Below are 15,155 nucleotides of genomic sequence, written 5' to 3' on the forward strand. Positions count from 1 at the left end.
TTAGTCCTTAGCACAGATCCAGCACTCCAGTATCTGTCCACCTGAGTCTTGAATGCACTTAACTCAGTCTCCAGAACTTCTGCATGGCAATCTCTACTTTGGAGACATGAAATACAGGATTTTGGAACGATGCTGGGGCCTCCCAATGCAACGCTTTAGCTACTGGTGCATAATTCCTCTCCAATCACCTTCCCTGGGCAGCCCTTTTGTCCGAAAGAATCCCATAATTAGAGCATCATCTGCCAAAGTGTTGAAAAAATGTATGCCTCCAACAACTGATCCTCTTCAGGGTATTATGTGCTTGACCCCATCAACTGAGAGCAAGTTGCTAATGTTGGTATTTTAACACCTTCCAAAGAAATGTTCAACAAAGAAATCAGGCCTACAGAAAGGAAGGTACAAAGCAGAGAATCAAGTTCTAGCTCAATGTCCTGAAGTCACAACAGAAAATGGAAATACTAGCTGAGAGGGCAGAGATTTTGGGGTTTCTTAGAAGAAATACCTCCTTCCAAATGAACTTGTGTAATGCTGCTGATGCTTGCTTTGGAATAACCTTTTCCTCTAGTTTTCACAATCCATTAATAAATGATTTTGATCATACACCAAATTAAAGGGAGAGGCTGACATGAACAACTAAGCTTCAGACCAAACGGGCTTTAGAAACTTGACAATTAGGCCAACATGAACACCATGTGGATCAATAAAGAGAAGCTCCTGGGGCAGGACACCTGGTGTAGAAGCAGAGGATGGGGACCAATTGGTTGAGTAGCAGCACTGCTGTGAAGGACTAAGAGTCAACGGTGGGTGCCAGAATGTGTGTTAACACTGCACTTGACACAAACCACAAGCTGAGCACACCATGACGGGCATCTGAAACACTGCACACAGTATCTCCCACTTAAAAAAGACGGTTGAGAAATTAGGAAAGAGCCAGCAAAGAACTACCAGGACAGCCAAATGTCTCTGTTTTTGCTGTAGGACCTTTTTAGACATCTTTGTTTATTACTAGTAAATAGCTTTGGGAACAACTTGGGTTTTTCACAAGCATCCACCTTGCCAAACTCAAGAGCAATGCCACCAAAGTGCACTTTTAGCCTGTAGCCATATTGACAATGCACCTAGAAAAATGGGAAGCCTCATGTGATGAATTCCTGCAAAAGCAGGAGAAAACTGGTACGTGACAGCTAAGACGGGAGCTTCCTGGGTATCACAGGAAAAAGGAACAGTTACTGGACACCTCTGCCTGGATGACACATCCGTATTAGCCTGTGCAGAGAGCAACAATATCTGTATGTTAACATCTTCTGACCAGTTCACCTTCGAACAGAAGCATTTGGTCACTTTCTAACCACAATGCAAAAGCAAAACCTCAAAAAAGAGAGTAGCAAGACTTCTACACCATCATGTCAGCACCGATTGTCACCTTAATGCCATCCTGTGGAACTCCACCCCCCCTGTTACGACATCAAACTGTTGAGTAAGTGACTTACTCTGCAAAACAAGTAAGAATTCTCCTTTCACTTAATGTTTCTGCAAGGTATTGCCGTAGTCTGATAGATCTGCCACCTGCACCCCTTGCAATAACACTCAGTCAAGGTTAATCCACTTTCTTCACATGCTGTAAGGTTTTCACACCATATCACATCATGCAAGCCAGAATGCATGGGTAGATATCAGAAGGACCGGACTATAGAAACAAAGCGTGCCCTTTTCTCTCCCCCTCCTGAATGTGTTCAGCTCTAGCATGAAGCTGTTCTTTACAACCTTATTTCAAAATCATTATTTCCCAATCCATAGCTCATTTTCCCACTTCTCAGTTTAATTGCAGCATGCCCAGGACATGGATTCCAGCACTCCAATAAGCACTAATGGTATCACACCAAAACAAGGACTGCTGGAAGTTGACTACTGTTCTTGCACACTTTGTATGCTACACAAAGCTTCTACAAATCAGACCTATGATTTTCCTATCTGTAACATGCAAACCCCAACCCAGACCTCAACAGAACATTTTTGCTCAAGGATAATGCCTCAACATAAACCACCTCAGCCATTTAGCAGAGAAGCAAGAGACAGTTCAAAAGAGGAGACCATCGAAACTCATTGAGAAGTAAACCCTATATACTGGGTTAAGCACATGAAGCCTTTACATCAAGCTTTAGAAACAACTGCCTTGATGTATTCTGCCTCTGCTGTCTCCCCCATTTGCACATGTATACACACACACACATATGTATATCAGAGAATCCCAGACTGTTTTGTGTTGGAAGGGACCTTAAAGCTCCTCCAGCTCCAACCCCTGCCCCAGGCAGGGACATCTTCCACTAGAGCAGGTTGCTCCAAGCCCCTGTGTGCAACCTGGCCTTGAACACTGCCAGGGATGGGGCAGCCACAGCTTCTCTGGGCACCCTGTGCCAGTGCCTCAGCACCCTCACAGGGAAGAGCTTCTGCCCAAGAGCTCATGTCAGTCTCCCCTCTGGCAGGTTCAAGCCACTCCCCTTGGCCTGTCCCTACAGGCCCTTGTACAAAGCCCCTCTCCAGGCTTCTTGTCAGCCCCCTTTATACCTATCTATACATAGACAGAGAAGATACATATATCGACATTAGCATGAAATCCATGGTCAGCTACCTGGCCCATTCTGGAGCTGTGAAAGAGTGCCTCTTCAAATACTTCATATATGCATCAGCTGGTTGTTTAAGTTGATTAGCAGGGGGCAGTTAAATTACTATGCTAATCCATGTATTCTCAGCACTGTTTCCTTGATATGGATATGTGTATATGCTTACTGGGAAGCCTTGATTAGTTCAAGCTTCAATGTGTCAAAGGCTCCAGATTCTTTCCAAAGAATAATTTTAGCTGTACTCACATCCCTAAAGTGTGGGAGCTGATTTGAAAAGGTACTTACCTCTACCATATGCTATTTTTCTTTAAACAATTTGCATTTCAAAGTGAATATGGCATTTATATTTGAATGAATATCAGTATGTTGCCAGAACTTGCCTCAAATGAGCAAAAAAAAGATGCTGGTCTCCTATTGAACAAAAATGTTTTCATCTACCAAAGGAGCATCAAAGGAAGAGTTCCTCTTTCTAGCTCTAGACAGCTTTATTAAAACTATCTTTTCTGATATTATAAAATACCCCGTTACGATCGCGCTTACAAAATGTTCAAACAATTAAGCTCCACAAAACCTACCCAAATTAAGATTCAGGGCAATTTCCAGCCTGGGTTAAAGCTCAGCAGAAGAGCCTCTCCGAAAAGTGAGAGCACTCACACAAAATCCAAAGTATATGTCCATCGATTCAGGGTGAATAGCCACGGACAGCAAAGAGCAAACAAAGACAAGAGGCTCAGCATAAGAAGAAATCTGCAGAGGAGTGCACTCCTGTGTGTATGCATAAAGAGGCTGAGAGAAACATACACACTGGGGGTAGAACGTGCCTCCATTTCCTAAGCACAGAGGGACTTCCTGACAGCATCAGATTAAAACACTTAGAAATATGATGAAGATAAGATTTATACAAGCACAGGACCATACAAGATGCAAAGTGCACATCTAGGCAGTAAAACCCGAAGAGAAAGACTCAGTGTATTATAAAAACGTGAATAAAACATACAAAAGAGTTTAACGTAATGTTATCTTCTATAAATGTTATCTTATATCTGTATAGAGACCTCAGAGCAGCCTTCCAGAATCTGAAGGGGGCTACGAGGATGCTGGAGAGGGACCTTCATCAGGGACTGGAGTGACAGGACAAGGGGTGATGGGTTCAAACTGAAACAGGGGAGATGGATTTAGATGAGCTCTGAGGCAGAAGCTCTTCCCTGTGAGGGTGCTGAGGTGCTGGCACAGGGTGCCCAGAGAAGCTGTGGCTGCTCCATCCCTGGCAGTGTTCAAGGCCAGGTTGGACACAGGGGCTTGGAGCAACCTGCTCTAGTGGAAGGTGTCCCTGCCCGTGGCAGGGGTTGGAGCTGGAGGAGCCTTAAGCTCCCTTCCAACCTAAACCATTCTGTGATTCTATCTATGCAATAACCTGCCCAGCTATATGAGACCATTCAGGGTTTTTGTCTCGTTGCTCTTGGAACAGTGTGATGGACAGCATCTAGCAATTCCTCTTTTGCCCTCTTTTAACTGAACAAAAACAGCACAGTGAATCCTCACTGGGCAGCACAGGTTATTTTAACACACCCACCACTTTAAACTAAGCCTTCCCCAACTACACCACCCACTAATTACAAATGCACAATGCATATCATTCACAGCTATACCCTAAGAGGCCAGATACAAATGACTTCAGTACATGGAGGAGGTCACACACTCATGATTTCTCCCAAACAAATCACTCAGCTACAAGAAGTTGCATTCAGGAGTGCAACTCGTACACTCGAGTTTATGAGACGAGCAGACACTGTAGGAGTCGTGAAGCAGAACTGTCTTTTTCCATGTAGCAGCAGCATGGGAGACCTGCAGAGAGCGGCTGCACTGAAGCACAGAAAGACTGAATCAGCCAATGCTTTCACCATGGCCATGGTTTATTTGTGTTACCCTCTTCACGTTCACCATGAGCTTCTCTTCCCCCCGCCAAAAAAGAAATTAACCTCTTAAGGCCAGAGGGCTGTGCTCACCAGCTGTTAGAACTAATGAAAAATACATTAGAGTTGTGGGTCAGGAAATCCTGACTCTTGGTATCAGAGGGTTAATTGTTTCAAATCATGTTGGGTCAATTTCTGTTGCAGGAATACTGCCTATTCTTGAAATGCCCTCTAATTCAGTAAAAGGCACTGTCAAGTAGATTAGATTGGCTGTTGGGTGCCTGTTCGAAACCCATTCCCGACACCGCTCCCTGAAGTTTCTTCAGGCGTTAGGGTGCAAAAAAAGCTCTGGCAGTTGCAGAAAGATGAAAAGCATTCCCTTCCTCACTCCCCAATGCTGCATTGCCCTGAGGAACCAGTTCCCAGAGTCGTATAGGTATCTTTCCATTGGACAAAGCTTTCTTACAAAGTGGGTGACCACGCGATGTACCACTGCCTTCTGCTTTGCCTATAAACATGCATGTTGGCACAACTTCTGCTTTAGCTGAGGAAAATCTGGGAATGGCTCTTCTGGGTTCCACCAGCTTGCTGCCTCAGGTCCGTCTTTGACAGATGCACCCTCCTTCCCTTCCCTTGCCAGCTCTGGAGATCCTGCTCTGCACTGAAATCTGGGAATAGTGCTACTTACAGCACCATGCCTCTCCAACTGAGTAGGGTGAAGTCCACATTGGAAGGGAAGGTATTGCCCAGGCATCAGAGCTCCGTCTGGCCATGTTCTCTGTGGGGCCAGGGCCAGAGAGCTCCAACTTCCATAACCAGGTCCTTGAGTCGGGTTATTAATGGGGACACCCACCCCCCAAGTGTTGCTGTGGATTCTGTTTTCCGTTTCAATCTGACAGCAGTGTGCAACAGCACATTGTTTGTGCCTTGGGTCCATCAGGGACCTAAAATACCTTGAGCTTACTCGTACATAGAACAAGAAAAGAGTAAGAAAACAGGTTTTGGAAACAGTGTTTCCAAACCACGCTGGTTCCAGTATTGAAACTGTCCTTCAACACACTGAGAAACTTTTTCAGTGCTGTAGCAGGCAACTTCCTTTTGGGTTTTACTGATTGTTAAGATGATTTTATTTTTTCCAGAAGCATTTCTTTGCTGAACCAATTTCCTGAGGATAAGCAGCTATTAATAGAGGAAGACGTTCCATCTCACAGCCTGGCAGGGCAGCCTCTGCGAGCAGGGCTTGATTAGTAGTGTACAAACTGAGAAGGGTCAATACTAATGAACAAACAAGGCAATGCCAAGAAATATCCTGGCAGTGAAGGACATGGTGCTGGGAGTATAACGAGAAAAGCTATTATTCTCAGAGCATGCCAAACCAACACAGCAAGTGTGGAGGAAAATTAAGTCATCAGAGGAGACATCTCTTCTAAAGGAAAGTTAAACCCAAGATCTTCACCACAGGCTTACGCTCAAGATCCCAGACTATTTATTCTACTGTGATCAAAGTGTGTTTTCCCTTCCCGGCAGGCATATTACTATTATTTTTCAGTACTTTTAACAAATAGTCGTAATAAATAAGCTACGCTTTGCTTTCTGGGCAAGAACTGATTGTCACCTGCCTGTTAAGGTACCATCTATGAAGGCAATCGTTTTACACTGGGAAATGCCCTACTTTGGATTGCTGTTATTTTGTTGTGAACCCTGTTCACGACTGTGACTCTAACTTTGCAAACAACAACAGGGCAAAATCAAATCATCCCAATGTATTACGCTGCTCGCGCGTAAAGCGAAGCATGTGTAGGGGCCTGAGGCAAAAGATGTAAAATGCTTCCTAATCCCTTTGACTTGTCTGTGGAAGTTATTAATAATGCAACTGGAGAGGGGCTGGGAGGGAAGGGTCTTACTTGTGCGCTGCATCGAAGCTGGTTAAGATGGACCAAAGGAACTTTGGGAGCTTTCCACCTACAAACCTGCCCAACCTCTGCGAGCTGCATCCAGAGCCTCTTCAGGATGGGGATGGACGACTGCTGGTATTCAAACATCCCCCAGACCCTTCAGGAAATGGAACAAAGAAACTTTATTTTCGAACAAGAGACAATAGATACGAATGGGAGATGACTTTTTTTTTTCTCCTATAGCTATTGCCACTGTAACAGCAGCTAAGTGAATGCATGTCTGCAGTGTGAGCAGTTTTGATAAACAGCCTCTGCGGGCCACACAACGGGGATAATGTATCCTTAAGTACTGCCAATGAGCTGCCATTCTGCACAGCCAATTACTTCTGTGCGTCTGTCACTCAAAGGAAAAATGACTGAGCCCATTAGATCAAACCTTTGTCACTGTTCCTAATGCACTCTTAGGCCTCATTAATCTGAGGGAGCAGCAACACAGCCGCCGGTGCCTCATTGCCTCCCCCACAACAGGCCCACGTGAATCTTCTCATCTCTCCCCCAAGTGCACCACGTTAATCAAGCTCTCCTTATTACCCCGGTCCCTGTCACGCCGGAGAGCGCTCTCTCTCTTAAATGCTCTCATTATGGTCCATCTTTAGAGCTGGCTGAGTGGGGAGAAAAAAAAAGCAAGAGCCAGAGAGAAAGGGAAGAGGAAAAAGCAAGTCCGATCGCATTAATATTCATGACAATAATTAGTATTCTAGGTCACTGAATATTCATGCTATTAGTTTGGCTTTTTATGGGCTTGCTGGATGTCCTGATTGCTGGAGTGTGGAGGAAAACAGCATGGTTGGGACTTTAGATGTCAACGGCAGTTCAATACTCAAAACACATTTGTGAATTTTTTTTCCCTTTTGGTAAATCAGCTCCGAGCCTTCCTGATGGCTTTAATATTTTAAAATCACTGGGGGGAGAAGGAGCGAGCGATTCTGCAAAGGGCTGAACATCCAACCAGGCAGCGTCGCAAGGTGGAACTAGCGAAAACCAGCGAGATTGCATTGGGTGGATGAGGCAGATGTGGGATTTTATTCAGGATACGGCACAACGGAGGCATGAAAATGAACCTGAGCGAAACAGGCAGGGGCTGAGCAGCACCGGCTGTGTCTTGTCCAGCATCTACAGTCATCACGAGGCATTTCGACCCTTTATCTACATCATCATCACTAGAGACGGGCACCATTTGCTCTCCTCAAGAAAGAATCCCAGGACAGACCATTGTTTCCTTCTTCCCCTAAAGAGAATATCTAAGCAAACTCTCTTCCCCCCCCCATTTATCAAATATACATTTCATCAACACTCACATTTGCCCTGTTCCCTTTTCCCCAGTATTAAGGAATATAGGCCACTAAGAGCAAATTAGTTCTGGAAAGAGCAAATCCTAGTCCAAAGGAACTGGAGAAGATGACCTTGAGGGATCCCCTTCTAGTGGGATAAAAGGGAAATCTTCGCTGCACTTAAAATTGGGCTTTTTTTCCTTTGAAAAGAGCAAAGTGACAACTTCTCCTTTCATTCGCTACAGCCGTACATCACGGAACTAACAGCAAACCCAACCACATGGAAAATTGACTTGAGTGATTAATGGCAAAAGTAAGTCACAAACTTGCATTTGTGCTCTGTGGCAACATCATAAAACTCATGCTAAAGTTAAAGCACAGAAAATGCTTCATGTTAAGACAAGTCAACTGACGTACCACGTAGATACAACATTAGTAGCAAATAACTAACAACTACCAACCTCTGGCCTCATAGGAACTCCCCCAGTTAAAATCTGGCACTGTCAAGCCACACGCTGCTCCAGTACACAATCTCAGTCACCTCCAAGTAAGGAGTTCAGAGCAGATTCCAGAATTTAGGACTTGGTTCTGTGTTTATTTGCAAAGGAACCCAAGATCTACAGGCTCTGGAGCAACTGCCTGTGCTAGCAAGCCCTTGGCTTGATACACGTTTTTACTCATCAACAGCCCAAAATGGGTCTGAATCATCACAGTGACCCCCAGTTAAAAGATTATTATAAAAATACTCATGAATTCAGTAACAGCAGCCTTCCAATATCTGAAGGAGGCTACAAGGATGCTGCAGAGGGACTCTTCATCAGGGGCTGTAGTGATAGGACAAGGGGTGATGGGTTCAAACTGAAACAGGGGAAGTTCAGGTTAGATCTAAGGCAGAAGCTCTTTCCTGTGAAGGTGCTGAGGCGCTGGCACAGGGTGCCCAGAGAAGCTGTGGCTGCCCCATCCCTGGCAGTGTTTGAGGCCAGGCTGGACACAGGGGCCTGGAGCAACCTGCTCTAGTGGAAGGTGTCCCTGCCCATGGCAGGGGGTTGGAAGTGGGTGATCTTAAGGCCCTTTCCAACCCAACCCAGTCTGTGATTCCATGATCCTAATTCAGTATACTTTGCATCAAGACTTGAGTCCACAACACAACAGAGGAGTGATCCTACATGTGGTTTCTCATCGTGCTTCTCCTCCTGCATATGGCATGCCACACTCGAGAGGGTACTGGCTCTCAGTAAGGAACTCAGCAGCTATGAACGCAGATGTGGGAAACAGCTACCCAACTGACATGAAGGGCTGTAGCCTCTAAGTCAGGCTTAAAAGGTAAAAAACGAGTAATGCAGTGGTTCAAGAACAGAATTACTAGACAGGTACTAGAATCTAAAGACACCATGTCAGAATCTCTGAAGATACACTACGGAAACACCAATTCCCTATGTTTTTAGCAGAAAACTCTGGAAGACAGTCGATTCCAACTCTGCTGCCTGCCAGTACTTCAGGGTAAAGTAAAATCCCTAATGATCGCTGCTCTGAGTTGATAGATGATCACAATTAATAAGAGATAGAAACCTCACATTTATAAACATGTGAAGATGCTGTGCTTCTAACATGCCTGCAATGTCAGATACACTTAGCAGATAACAACCTCTAGCATACTTAACGATGGCTATGTAGCTAACACATTGGAGGATAATTCACATACTGTACAGTCACTATTGTAAGTAAATTTAATAGCACCAAATTATTTAAATGAAGTGTTAATCAGGAAACAATTTATCTCTACACCATAAGCTATTTTTAGATGTGAACTTTCTACATCAGTGGCTCTTGCTGCAGCTCAGGCTTTGGGTTGTTTGTAGAGGAGAAGAAATAAATGACTCCTGGGAGAGATTTCAGGAATAAGTTCACCTTCAGGTCAACCAGCTCAAATCCAGCCCAACTTGGGAGTAATTGAAACCTAGATCCTCTCCTGCTCCAAAGTCAGCAAGAACTGAGTCAGCTTCTAAAAGGCACAGAGACTTGGCCAGTGCCTGTTTCCAGGACTGCTAGCCATTGGGCGCTGCTGCAGTCTGCTACCAACCGTGAGTTGGAACTGAGCAAGTCCCCAAGTTACCTTGTTCTGAAGTACTTCAACTGAGACACATCAGCATTCACTGCCATGCAAACTTAACTGAAATTCAGGTTTCTTGAGCATCATTCAACAACCTTAAGACATCATGAAAGTAACATGACCCAAGCTATCCCATGTGCTACCCCTTATGCATAAGGATCCCAGCCTGAGAAAGCATCCTCATAGCACGTATTTTCATGGAATCATAGAACGGTTTTTGGGTTGGAAGAGACCTTAAAGCTCCTCCAGCTCCAACCCCTGCCACGGGCAGGGACACCTTCCACTAGAGCAGGTTGCTCCAAGCCCCTGTGTCCAACCTGGCCCTGAACACTGCCAGGGATGGGGCAGCCACAGCTTCTCTGGGCACCCTGTGCCAGCGCCTCAGCACCCTCACAGGGAAGAGCTGCTGCCTCAGAGCTCATCTCAATCTCCCCTCGGGCAAGTTAAAGCCATTCCCCTTGTCTTTTTACAACCTGCCAGTTGACAGGCAAGAGGCTTTGGCTTTGCCTCCCTATCAGACCAGCTGATGTGCTGGCATCTTCCCAAAAAGCAAGAAATTCCACTAAGAGACAGAGAAAACATGAAGACATCATGTAAGATAAGCACTATTTGACTGTTTCAACAATAAAAGTTGCCTTTTTGTTTGATGTTTGAATGAAAGTACGTTCAGCTATTTCCAGGAACACAAGTTAGTGGAAAATCTCAGCTGAGGAATGCTTTTAGTGGGCCTGGGCTATCAGCAGGTATAAGTAAAGACGATGAATTCTATTTCCAGAGGCAATCTGAAACATGACATTTTAATGGCATTCTTTTAATACCTTAGCTGCTTTTCAGTAACCTGTACACAGTTCTGTAACAGCAGAAGGGAAATGAGTCTGTTCCTGACCACACCAAACAACCACATGAAATATTTTTCTCACTTACAAGCACGGCAAGTAAGACTTTGCTTCAGGTACCAGGTCTGCACTGGCAGAAGCACAACAGAAAACATCACTGTTTTGGGGAAGAGGTAACATGTGAAGCTGAGAGAATATAGTGTATTTGCAGGCCTAGAAATAACAATAGTAAGTGCTGCTTCTTTCTGTGTTTGGTCCAAACTTCCTCCATACAGCAAGTCCATGTACAGAAACCTCCCAAAGAAAAATCAGCACTCATTTCAGCCCTGCAACCGATTTTAATGCATCACACAAGATGAAGACAACATTTTCCAGCAGAACAACTGAGAAAAAGCTCTGTGACAGCAGCACAAAGTGCAAGGGGTAACTTGCAAATGTTTTTAGTTGCATGACAGAAAACTGCAGAGATCCCACAAGTCCTCCTGGCACTCCGGAGTGTGAGCACCGAGCACCAACAGGTCTCCTACCCAACAGAAGCTGTGACCCTCTGCATGTACCTGACCACATGAAAGCTGAGACTACCAAGCCAGGCACAGCTGGTGACAGTGTTTTGGTGTCTTTATTACCATACTAATACTTTCCTGATAATTTAAAATCACTCTCTGCAATGCAACTCCTCAGTCTTACCTGAACATAAGAGTACTGAAAGTGACATACAGACTGATGCAGAGCTGAGCTGTGGCTGCCCCATCCCTGGCAGTGTTCAAGGCCAGGTTGGACACAGGGGCTTGGAGCAACCTGCTCTAGTGGAAGGTGTCCCTGCCCGGGGCAGGGGTTGGAGCTGGAGGAGCTTTAAGTTCCCTTCCAACACAAACCAGGCTGGGATTCTATGAAATGTGCATTATTCAATTCAAAGTCACATAGAAGTTATTTCCATCTGACCTGACAATCTAAGCATATGCCAAAACATGTAAATCCCATCCTATAAACTTTACATCTCTAAATATGTTTTCAGAAACATACTTCTCTGGAGCAATCAAGTAATTTTTGCCTCTGTTCAAAGGTCTTAAAAGCAGAAATCTCTTATTGAAACTTCTTACCTCTGGTTTACTGACTCAGTCCAACATTTTTCTTACCTAAATTATGAAACCTAAATATATTGAAACCCAGAAACATTCCCATCAGCCAGTCATGGAAACTGAATAGCAAATGGAAAAATCCAAACCAACCATGAAGAATTCTCTGCTACGAACTCCTCCAGTGACAATGCCAGCTCTGTGCCTCTTCAGAAGTTGGTTGCAACGTGAGAAAGTCTCTGATGAAGTTGTGGCTTCAGACATTTCAGCTCCCAGGCCAATCTAGTATAACATGCCACAAACATCTCCAGGGATGTCTGCTCAGTGGCACCACTGCAAAGCCACAAGGCTTTGTTTCCTTTTCTAACCATTCATCTCCATGAGCAGCATCTGCAGCTGGAAGGAAAATCCTTCTCCTCTTCCCTGAATACAGGGAGATGTGCTTCACAAAAATGCAGGGAATTCCATCTTGTCTTAAAGCATAAGGTAACTATGACTATACAAGAGAAGACTCTTTAGTAGCAGGGTGATCCTTCCTGTGGTTGCTCATCCTACCTGTGCAGTGCGTACTGCCCAGGGACAGAAGCATGTTTGGGTGGTTTTGTCAGCACACGCTGGAGGTGCCTACATTCATCATAAATGCAAAAGGCACTCAGCACTTTATGGACTTCCTCCCAAACATGCTGACAAAACCTCCATACCAACATTATACCGTTATGAGTTTTATAGAAACTCTGCATTTTACAAGAGAAACAGCCTCAAATGCTTTCCCTTAATGCAATCTTTTAAATCCACTTATCTGTATGGACAAGTACTTCAGCAAACAATAAACTGTGTTGTTTAGAGCTCACAAAGAGTCATAAACTGCTTCCATAAATGAATCAAAATAGCTTTCTGCAGAAGAATCTTGTTGTTGGAAAGCCCCGAATTAGGCATCCTCCTCAAGGCAGAAAGAAGCTCTGCGGATCCTACCACAAAAAGCCCTTTCAAATGATACATCTCCCGTTCTTCCAAAGCTTAGACCTAACTAGATGAGTTGTGAGGTACCATCCATTCTTCACATGTTAATTCCTGTGAAGTTATGTAGGGTTTTGGCAAGGATAAGGTAACAAATATAAAAAGATGGATGCTGAACGTTACTTAGAATCTCTTGTGGAGGACACACCAGCAGTCAGGGCTTAAAAAGGTGCATAACGGTTGTTACTTGGAGTTGTAGATTAACAACAGAGAGGGTCCCCATCACAGTGGTACGTGACACTTGCCTCCAGGCTCTGGAAATGCAGCCTTCCCCTCTTCTTCCCTAGCCTGGTATTCTCTTACCTGAATTGGGCGAGATGTGTAAGCTGCTCATGTCCTTGGAGAGGCCGTTTGTTTTGGGACTGGAAATGGGGGCACAAGCTGACGTGGCTCGGGGTGGCCTCTTCCCGGGGACTTTCACAGTGGTTCGCAGCAAGTCGATCTCCTTCCCGTGAACGTTCTGCATATAGTCCTGGTGCAAGGAAAAAGAAACCCCAAACAACATCAAACAGGTTGTTCTGGAAGCAACAGAACTAATTGCTTTGGTTTCCTAAGACGCTTTCCCTGCATCATCAGCCAGCACCCACCATGTTTTTCCCTTTCCTTCCATTTTTCTTGATAATCCCTTCCATGCTTCTCACTACAAATACTCCTAAGGAAGCCTGAAGCTTCTAATCCATCCTCCAACTACCAGTCGAACAAGAGGCAATTCACACCATGGCTGGTTCGGAGGCACATGTCAGAGTTCACCAGCTAGAAGGTCCCAAAGAGAAGACAACAAGGTTGACTGTCCCTCATGAGCATGCTTACTTGTGTCTCCTCTCTGCCAGCATTTTATGCACTTATCTCTCTCTTCCTCAAATTTGGCTGAAATTGCTCAGCAGGGCCAAAAGTTACCCTCCGCACACACACAAAATCATGGAAGGGAAAAGCTTATGCAAATTGTGTCTGATTAGAATAAACACACTAAAACCTGGAAACTAGAAGTGGAAAAGGCTTTTCCCAGTTCTTGTTTGGAAAGCCCCAAAGAGGAACTAAGCAGACAAAGCTGGGGAAAGACAGCAGTCAACTGCCTGCAGAAATCCATGGGAAAGTTCCGCAAAATGCTTCTGGAAAAACAGGCCCTTGAGATTGTGCTCTCCAGCTCCAAAGGCATTCCCTAAATTATTCATGAGCTGCTTCAGATGAAAACAGGAAAGCGAATGGACATGGATGTCTTTATCAGAGGGAAAATGACAATTCATCAGAAGAGACATTTCCAGTAGAGATGGTGAATGTTCAAGCCCAAACATAAGACACCCGAGTTTTCATCTCCTGGTACACATGGTGGTTGTTACTCATGTTCCAGAAAACATAACTGAAACTGGAACAACTACGAGGACACGAAAAGAAGCCAAGGAGACTGTTCCTTCTGAGAAGACATGAAGACAGATAGCACAGGATAGCAAAATCAAGGTGGAAAGGGGTAAGAACACGGCACAAAAATACAACTGGGTCTATATACACCAAGAGGAAAACAGCAATTTGAACTATAGACTGGGAAAAGATCAGGGCTTCTTGCTCAGACAGAACTTGATCAACTTGCAGAGGCCTGAGTGATGTCAAGTGTCTGCATGAGCAAAGACCCACCAGCATAGACATAACTCCCAGCTGTCCACATGGCCAGGGTAAGATTTAGCCAGATGATAGGTGTTTTATGAAAGACTACCAGTCTTAACCAGGTTGGCTCCACACACGGGCCTGAACACCACCAGGACATCAACTGTACAAGCGAACTCCCAGATGGACTAAAAGCACAGCCAAAGTCTAACTCACTGCTGCCACAACAGGGAGCAATCAGCTCCCTCACAAAAATCCTTCCATCTTCTGACAGTTTTTACAGTGCAAATTACATATTACACCCAAAACCCCATCAACAATCTACAATGGGACCAGCATTCATTTCTTCATGGCTGACGTTAATCTGGGACAAACGTCCCAAACTAAGCCAACGCACCATCTTTGTTTGAGGATTGTTAACAGTAAAAAGGCAGGGGGGGAGGCTGAAAACTTTGTGGGGTGACAACACAGAGCTCTGCTGCCAACAAAGGCAACCCGTCAGTAACAATTCATTCACTAGGTGTTAGGAATGAACAAAACTGCTTCACCCATAAATTACCAAGTTGGCGTTAACTTTCTTGTTCAGTGTCAGTTCTTCACAAATTAAAATACAATAAGCAGAACATAATTAAGCATTTATTGCTTATGGGCTTTAAAATGAGCCTTAATCAGATAGTGACTAAACCTCAGCGTGTACTCTTTCTAATAGACACATTTTGTTTAATGTACAACCACCAGCGTTCCAGTTTGAGGAGGT

The 15,155-nt window shown here is 44.6% G+C and overlaps 1 protein-coding gene across 1 annotated transcript in view; it reads right to left on the reverse strand.

The window, feature by feature from the left end:
- LOC104407837 (arf-GAP with GTPase, ANK repeat and PH domain-containing protein 1-like) overlaps positions 1–15,155 on the reverse strand; it is a gene marked incomplete at both ends in the record, with an annotated part of 89,858 nt that overhangs the window by 21,257 nt on the left and 53,446 nt on the right. The window contains one exon of the mRNA XM_010017221.1: positions 13,103–13,271. Coding sequence (XP_010015523.1) covers positions 13,103–13,271 — 169 coding nt within the window. The remainder of the gene's footprint in view (positions 1–13,102; positions 13,272–15,155) is intronic.

This window comes from Nestor notabilis, unplaced genomic scaffold, assembly GCF_000696875.1.
Source record: "Nestor notabilis isolate BGI_N333 unplaced genomic scaffold, ASM69687v1 scaffold3586, whole genome shotgun sequence".
In the NCBI taxonomy this organism is placed as follows: Eukaryota; Metazoa; Chordata; class Aves; order Psittaciformes; family Psittacidae; genus Nestor; species Nestor notabilis.